Source organism: Mesoplodon mirus (assembly GCF_964341445.2).
Source record: "Mesoplodon mirus genome assembly, chromosome: 2".
Lineage (NCBI taxonomy): Eukaryota > Metazoa > Chordata > Mammalia > Artiodactyla > Ziphiidae > Mesoplodon > Mesoplodon mirus.
The window spans coordinates 125,831,614-125,840,079 of record NC_138977.1 but is presented as its reverse complement, the minus strand read 5'-3'; the positions used below and the strand labels follow the sequence as shown (position 1 = coordinate 125,840,079).

Sequence of the window (8,466 nt, the reverse complement as noted above, 5' to 3'; positions counted from 1 at the left end):
CGGGGCACAGCTCTCCTGACCTGGGCGTTTCTGGGCTCGTGGCTGGCTCTGCCCCTTCACGCCTGTGGGTCCTGGCCCAGGTGGTCAGCTCTGGGCCTCCGTTTCCTCAGCCACAGATGGGGGTTGACAGTGATGGCACCGTGGAGGAGACACGAAGACGCGCCTAAGAGAGGAGAGCCCTGCGCAAGTGACGGTGCGCAGTGGACGGACCCGCTGGACGAGGATGGGCAGAGGTCCGGACCTCTCCTCTGTACCCCAGAGAAATCCCCCTGCACGACGGCTCCCGGACCGCGCTGGGAGCAGTCAGCGCCCACGGGCACCCTCGGGGGCGTCAGCGCCCCCGCTTCGTCGATGGAGCCAGAGACAGAGCAAGGCTACTAGCCCGTTTCCCACAGGTGGGGTGAGAAGCCAGGTTCTGTCTCTGTTTATCCAGCTGAAAAGACAGTCTCTCCAGGCAGCAGTTACGATGAAGTGGTGAACATCTGTTGGCTGAATGCACCGGGCGTCTGCAGTCCCAGCCACAGCCCTGGAAGGTGAAATTCTCGGGAGTAGGAAAGGGAAAGGAGGTTTGCTGACATTCTTCCGTGGGCTGCGTTCCAGGCTATGTGATCCTGCTGGAGTCCCGGGGTTCATCCCCCAAGAGCTGGGGGGAGGGTATGGCATTACCCCATTGCACCAGGGAGGCAATACCAGTGTTAGCCAGGCTCTCTCTGAAGGAAATTTCCCCCTCTTTGCTCACCCCCATTCAGCTGGCAAGTTGGATCACAGACTACAGGCCAGGCAGGGCCTGAGGTTTCAGCCCCTGCCCCACTTCACCGGAAGGGTGCTGAGGCCCCAAGATGGCAGGGGTTTATCTGAGCTAGCTCAGTAATCCTGCAACAGAGCCGGGCCTATGACACGGACACCGTGTCCCGGCCCCTGCCCATTGGTGGGAGGTCAGGGATGTTCCCATTGGCCTTGGCCGGCTGTTTCCTCCACTGCTTTCCCCACCATTGCCCGAGTCTGGGAGAGCTGTTCCCAGTTGGGGTGTCCTGAGGACCCATAACTTGGGGTGATAAGGCCAGGCAGCTGCAAGGGAGGACTTCTCCAAGGGACAGCCCTGACAAGTCAGACCAGGAGAGAGGCCTGCTGATTCAGGGCACGGGGGCTTGAAATGCAGGACCCAGGGCTGACCTCTCCTCGAAAGAGAGACCCATGGCCACCCCAGGCCAAAGACAGGTGGGTGGTGATCCAGGAGAGAGCTGGGCTGGCAGGCAGGGGTTACATACAGGAAGGCCAGGAGGGGCACAGAGAGGGACAGGAGGGTTGGACGGTCACAGCAGGGATCCCTGGCATAAGCCCCTCCAGCCCACTAAGCTTGTGTATGTATGTGTGTGTCTCAGGGGTCCTGTTCCTACCCCTCCCCCCAGCTATCCTAGGAGCTTCTGGGCTCTGTGATGAGGACTGGAAGAGCCAGGGAGGGACCCCCTCTGATACTTGACCCTCCCTCCTTCTCTCCTCAAGCCTTAGTGCGGGGTGAGCATGGACTCCCTGGGGGTGGTGAGGGCTGAGCAAGGGGGCAAGGCTGGGCTGCACTGGGGGAAGCCTAGACTCAGATCGGGGGCGGGGGGGTTATGAAGGGAGGACAGCCCTCCAGCATCTAAATTTGGAGTTAATTTAGAGCCTTTTGATTTCCTTGGTCTCTCGGCCAGTTACAGCACAAGAATTCTAAGTATATATTTTGTAAGTCTGTAAAACAGTCACCCTTAAGCAAAGACCCCCTCCTCATGCAAGAGGGGAGGATGGAATCTGGCGACCTCGAGTGCCCTCCTGCCACCTTTGGCGGGAGGTCGGGCAGGGTGAGGGTCTGAAGGACTGACTATTGCACCCACCACTTAGATTACAAAGGTTTATTTAGAAAAGAGTTTGGTTGTTTTGGCTGTCAGTCATTTTTGGCAAACATTTAAATACTTTTAGTAACCAAAGATGGTCAGTGCTCTCCTTCCTCCCCCAGAAAAACCACCCCGCGAGGTCTTGGGAAGTCAGCCCTTGCTCAAAGGGGGATGGGGTGGTGGCCTGTGGTGGGGACAGGATAGGCTCCTTCCTCACCAACTTGGGAGGATGCGTGTGCTACCTCACAGACACACCTTGGCGCGGCCCCCGGAGTTGGACCCGGGCCTGCAGCCCCAGAAGCAGCCCCTTGCTGAGACGGGAAGGCAGAGGGGTCTCCCCTCTCTCCTTCCCCCTCCCCGGGGACCCTGCAGTCTCTCAGCCCTCCCTCCGGCCGAGCGGCACCCTCCCCTGCGCCCTGAAGGCCTATCCATCCCTGGGTCCCTGGGAAAGTTGCTCCCACTTTCTCCTGGGAGGCCACGCCTGCCCGCCCCCTCCGCTGGGAGCTGTCCAGGGTCTCTGCGCCGGGTAGGGTGCGCGGGTCACTGCCTGAAGCCCTTTCTCCTCCGTCGGAAGAGGATGTGCTTGAAAGAGCGCCGGAAGTCCTGATTGAAGACGGTGTAGATGACCGGGTTGAGCGAGCTGTTGCAGTAGCCGATCCAGAAGAAGAACTTGAAGAGCGGGCCGGGCACTTGGCAGGCCTCGCGGCAGATGCCGTACAGGCTGTAGCTGAAGAAGAAAGGGAACCAGCAGAGCACAAACACGCCCATGACCACCGCCAGCACGAAGGTGAAGCGCTTCTCGCGCGCCTGGGCCACCTTGCGGCGGCACACGCTGCTGCGCGCCCGGCGCCGGCGCGACAGGAAGAACTCGACGGAACGCGAGCTGGCGCGCGACAGGCGCCAGCTAGGGGCCGGGGACCTCGCAGCAGCCATCGCGCCAGGCTCGGCCGTCCCCGTCCCGGGCCCCGCCCCCTCGCCGTCCGCGGCCCCCTCGCCGCTCGCGCGCCTCCGCCCGCCCCGCCGCAGCGCGCCTCGGCGCCGCCTCCTCTCGGACGCCACGCTGCTGTCCTCCGGCTCCACATCGGCGCGCGGGCGGCGCGAGGTCGCGCAGTGCCCGTTTTCGCCCGCGCCAAGCCCGTTCTCCGTGGTCGGGGACGCGCCGTCGGGGCCCGCGGGCTCGCGCTTCTCGCTAAGCGTGCGCGTGCGCAGCTTGGCCACACGGTAGATGCGCGCGTAGACCAGGCCCATGATGAGGCAGGGCGCGAAGAAGGAGCCGATGCAGGAGGACAAGATGTACCAGGTCTCGTCATTGAGGCCACACTGCGGGTAGGCGGCGCCGTCGGGCTGGCGGTAGAGGGAGACGAGCGGCGGGAAGGAGATGACGGCCGAGATGAGCCACACGGCTACGATGGTGGCCTTGACGCGGCGCGGTGTGCGCTTCAGGTTGTACTCGACAGCCTGCGTCACGGACCAGTAGCGGTCCAGGCTGATGGCGCACAGGTGCACAATGGACGAGGTGCAGAAGAGCACGTCGAGCGCCAGGTACACGCCGCACCACACCTGCCCGAAGTACCAGTAGGCCATGAGCTCGTTGGCCAGCGAGAAGGGCATGACCAGCGTGGCCACCAGGATGTCAGCCGAGGCCAGTGACACCAGGAAGAGGTTCTGCGGCGCACGCAGCGCGCGGCTGGTCAGCACAGCGATCACCACCAGCACGTTGCCCACCACGGTGAAGACGATGAGGAAGCCCACCACGGCCGCTAGCCCCGCCACGGCGCCCGCCGAGTACTGGCCCGGGGGCGGCCCCCAGGCAGCCCCCGAGGCGTTGGCGGCCCCGCCGCTGCCCCCCTCGCCGACGCCGCTCACGTTGGGGCCCGCCGCCGCCGCCAGCGCCGCCGCCAGCGCCGGGGACGCCATGGTCCTCCCGCAAGCTACGCGGTCCCGCCTGGAGCCGGGGCGCAGCTGCGCCAGCTCGGGCGCCCCCCAGTCCGGGTCGGCGCCCGCATCGCCGCCTGCTCCTCGGGCGCGCCCGCCGGGGACCGCGGCACCCCGCAGCCGGCCCTCGGCCGTGGCGGCTCAGCGGGCGAGCGGCGCGCCCGAGAGCGTGGCTGCCGGGCTCCCCGCCGCTGCCGCACGCGTAAGTGCAGAGCAGGAGGCGCCCGTAGAGAGCGGCGACGCGGCGGCGGCGGCGGCGGCGGCGGCGGCGGCGGGGGGGCGGGGGGGCGGCGGGGGGAAGGGACAGGTCCCGGGGTACTCGCGCGGCCCCGCCCTTGGCCCCGCTCACGGGGAGCGCCCCGGCCGCGAGCCCACGGCGACTCGGCGCCCAAACGGGCGTGCCCGGGCGGCCCGGCGGCCCCAGCGCGCGGCCGGGGCGCAGGCTGCAGACACCGGCAGCGGCGGCCCGGGCGCTCCGCCTCCCATCCGGCCGGCTAGGGCTCGGCGCGCCGGGGCGCGGGCCGCCGCTCCTTGGGGCCCCCGCGCCCGCGCGCCGCCTCCGGCTCCAACTTTACTTTCCCGGGCAGGGCGCCGGCGCCGCCGTGCGTCCTCCTCCGACTCCTCCTCCCGCTGCTCCCGGCGCGGGCGCCCCCCGCGGTCCGCGCTCGGCCGTGCGGGCGCCGCCTCGCCTGCCTCGGCTCGCCGGAGCTGCGCCGCCGCCGTGCGCTCGGCGCGAGTGTCGCCGCTCAGGCTCGGCTTCCAACTTGGGTAGAGTTGCGCAGCGGGGCGGGGCGCGGACGGGCGGGGGCGGCCTGGCGGGCAGGCCAGCGCCGCCGGCCCGGGGGGAGCGGGCCCGGGAGCCGGAGCCCGCGGCCGCCTCGGCGAACCTGCCCGCGCGGCGCCGGGGAGGAGCCCCGGGCGGCGGCGTGGGGCGCGCGCGCTTGGCGAGGGCGCCCCCTCCAGGGCCGTCCGCAGCCTGCGCGACTGGACCGAGTGCCAGCTGGCCTGGGCGGTGAGTTCCAGAAGCCTGCTCTTTCTAAGACGCGAGCCTCCTCACCTCCCCCGGACACACGAACACGCGGGCGCGCACACTCGCGTGCCGGACGGGCGGCTCGGGGTCCGCGGCCTGATTGGAGAGCCAGCCACTCACAGCCTGGCGGAGAACGCGTCGCTGCTTGGGTGCGCAGCGGGGCTGCCGAGGGCGGGTCCGGCTCCGGCTCCCATCTCTGGTGGATGCTCCGGTGCAGAACCACCACCCCACCCCCGGCCTCAGTTCCAAGCGCTGCTGGAGCGTGAATCATGACGGCAGTGCCTGTGGAAGCCCTGGGCAGGCTCCCAGGCTCTGCACCCATGTTGACAATTATTGAAGTTTAATTCTTATGCTCTGTGGCCCTGCTTTTAAAGGCTGGGGGAAGTTCAGCATCACGGCCTCTGACAAACGCCCCAAACTGAATTGCCGGATGAGGGGCGGTTTGGCGTGGGAGCCTCATTCCTGCTTAGGGGCAAGCTATTGGGGTAACGCCTTCTTACCCCTGTCCCACGTCCCAGTGCATTCGTTCCGTGGACGTGCACTGTTGCTCCCAGCCGTGTCAGGTGCTGGTCCCCGCCTCCAGACACCCTGAGTTCTGTGGGAGACAGACCCTGGGGAGGAGGTTGGAGTTCCTAGGCCTGGCATTTCTCAGTAAGACCAGCCGGAGGACCTTTCCTCCCAGCAAAGCAGAACCATACCCAGGCTGGCCCGCAGCTCTCCCTGCATCCTCAGGTGGTGGTGGTGGTGGGGAGCTGTGGTTGTGGGCTGCCTCTGGGTACTAAGAGGGTGGCTCAGGGAGGGATTGGAGCCACACAACCCCAGTGATACCTAGAAATGTGCGTGGCTTGGGGGCCGCTTCTCTCTTCTCTGAGCTCTGGAAAGGCTCAGAGGCCTTACCACGAGAGCATGCATGCTCTCTTAGCAGAAATGCCCGTGTGGAGCTCTGACATCCTTGTTAACAACGTTACACCAAGGAGGAGGCCAGGACCAGGCTGGAAATCAAACACTCCAGATGGCAGACCTGCCCAACAAGGGCCAGTCCTTGGCATTTATGCCATTTTGGGAGCAAAGCCATGACCACGTGTAACCCAGGGAAGGTAGAGGCACCAGACTTGTGAAGGGTCCTCTGGTCCTGGAGGCATAAAAGGTGCCACCAGTCAGGGTACTTAGGGGTGCATTTTGCAGGGAAGACCCCTACACACCTGATCCTCCATCGTTGGCACGCACCAGCGCTGTCTGTATCAGGCCTTCTGCCTTGAGTGCTCACCGTCTGGGGTGGATGGTGCCACACACTGAGATGGGTGCAGTAAGTGCCGTCAATGCCCTGGGGCTCTTCTTCCAGCCTGGGAGTGGGGTTATCAAGGAAGGCTTCCTGGAGGAGGTGGCCTCTGGGCTGTGTTTGGAGAGTGAGAGGAGTTATTAGGAAGTGAGACGCCCCTGTTGGTTGTGCTCCCTGGGCGGGGGGGGGGGGCTTGTCCTGCTGGGCATGTCCAAGCAAGGGACATGGCCATGGTCAGATGTAGGTTTTGGAGAGATCTGTCCTTCTCCCAGCAGCTGGACAGCCATGTGGGCCTCCTCCTGACCTTGGGGGGTTAACTTTCGAAAAGCACTTTGGGGGATGCATTCAAGGGTGCTGATGCCTCACAAGTTCACAAGCCAGGCCAGTCTAGCATGAGAGATTTGAAGGAAAAGGACCCAGAGCTCCAGGGGGCCCAAAGCAGACAGGACATCCCACTGCCCAGGCAGTGACTCTCTGGCCAGGCCAGGCTGGGGACATTTGGAGTGCCTGGCCAGCCAAGAGACTCAGGCCCCTGGGGACGCCTGCCCCAGCTGGCCTCGCCCAGGAGGAAGCAGAAAGAAGCGCCTCTCCCGTGGGTCCAGGGCCCAGAGCTGAGGGGCTGCAGAGGGCTGGGCCCCTGAGGAGTCCTTGGGTAGAGAGCCCTTGCCCGGGCTTCAGGGCAGCACCACATGCAGGCCTGCTCGCGTGCACCAGAGGCCCCAGGGACCAAGCTGTTCACAGAGGAGCCGGAGAGAACTCTTACCCCGATGCTAGAGATTAGGCTTGACAAACTGCTCCCAACTGCCCTGGAACAGACAAAACAGCACGTGCCCGGGAAGACTGCCCGTGCTGAGGAGTCGCTGCCAGCCAGGCCTGGGCTTGGCGGGACCAGGAGGGATGATGGGAGGGCGCTGTGGTGAATCAGGCTGCACTAGTAGGGGATGGGGTCGTTGCGGAGGGCGTGTGGGCCATCTCGGAAGGAAATCATGTGGAAGCGGAGCATCCTAGGGCTACCAGGGTGTACTCGCCTTCATCCCACCCGTGACCCACAGCCTTGGGACACTGGGTCCTGGGCCCACTGCTAAGAGGAGGAATTTGGATGCACAGCTGCTGGGTGCAGTGCCCTGTGCGCCACGAGTGGCCTCAGCTCAGGTAGAGAGGGGCTTGTCTCCTTGAGCCACCTCCCTGTGTGCACAGTTATGTGCGCGCACACACACATGCACACGTAGCCACACATGCGTGCACACATACCCGTGCACACCTACGCTCACATCCTCACACGCAACCAGGAATACGTACCACGAGACGCAGAGCCGTACGCGTGACTGCGTTAACACTAGTATCCACATGTACACACGATGCACGCACTCACGTGTACATGCACCTGTAAGCAGCCTGCATGCACACCCACCCACGTGCACACACGTCACACTGTGGTCGGGCATGTGTCCCGGCATATGCATATCCACACACACAAATTCACATACACATGCTATGTGCATGCATGCATGAGTTTGTGTGCACACCTCACTTGTGCATATACAAGCATCCAGCACACAGGCGTGCATGTCCACATGTGCACACGCACGCATCCACCCATGTGCCAGCACACGTGCGCACACCCACACATGCACACATGCCTGTGGCCTCGCTCACCCTCTCAGGCTGCAGGGAGGGTGTATTTCTGCTACCCCAATGCGAGCAGCTCTTCCCAGATTTCAGGCTGGGTTCTGCTTCGCCTCGGCCTGCTCCCTCCAGGCTGGGAGCCCATTTGTCACTGCCTGCCATGGACTCCAGGCTGGGCACATGATGTTCTCCAGGCTGGCAACTCTGCCCTGTCCATCCCTAGGGCTCTCCTCTTCCTTGAAAACATGTGGCATGAGATTCCTCCCTGGGAGGCCTCCCTGCTCTCCCAGCCTGGGGTAGAGCCCCCTTCACTGGCCTCCTGTGTGCCCCTCGAGGGCGAGCCATCATCAGACCACGTTTCTGCTGTGGGCTCTTGCGGACAGGCCACATCTCTGTCCCCCAGCCTGGTGCAGGGACCAGCTCACGGCTCACAGTAGGAGCTCAGTGAAAGTGTGGGGGAGGGATGGGTGGTACGAAGGGCCTGGTATCCTCCATCCTCCCCAGCCACACTGGATGCCTGCGCTGTAGCCAGTACAGGTGGGGCCCGGCAGAGCACAGTGGTACCTCGCCCAGAGCCAGACCCGGCATTCCCCCACCAGGCCCTTTCTGCATCCGTTCCGTGGAGGTTCTGGACTTAAGCTCCCACTTACCCCCTTACCTTCTGTCAGGCAGCCTGAGAACCTCCTGCCTCCAGGGGCCTCAGTTTTCCCATCCATAATGTGGGG

The 8,466-nt window shown here is 64.7% G+C and overlaps 1 protein-coding gene across 1 annotated transcript; it reads right to left on the bottom strand.

Annotated features, from left to right (window-relative positions):
* Nucleotides 1–1,917: 1,917 nt before the first annotated feature.
* Nucleotides 1,918–3,826, bottom strand: ADRA2C (adrenoceptor alpha 2C). Its single transcript, XM_082608430.1, has one exon. The coding sequence runs from the start codon at nucleotides 3,786–3,788 to the stop codon at nucleotides 2,412–2,414; it is 1,377 nt and encodes a 458-aa protein (XP_082464556.1). The 5' UTR covers nucleotides 3,789–3,826; the 3' UTR covers nucleotides 1,918–2,411.
* Nucleotides 3,827–8,466: the final 4,640 nt, after the last annotated feature.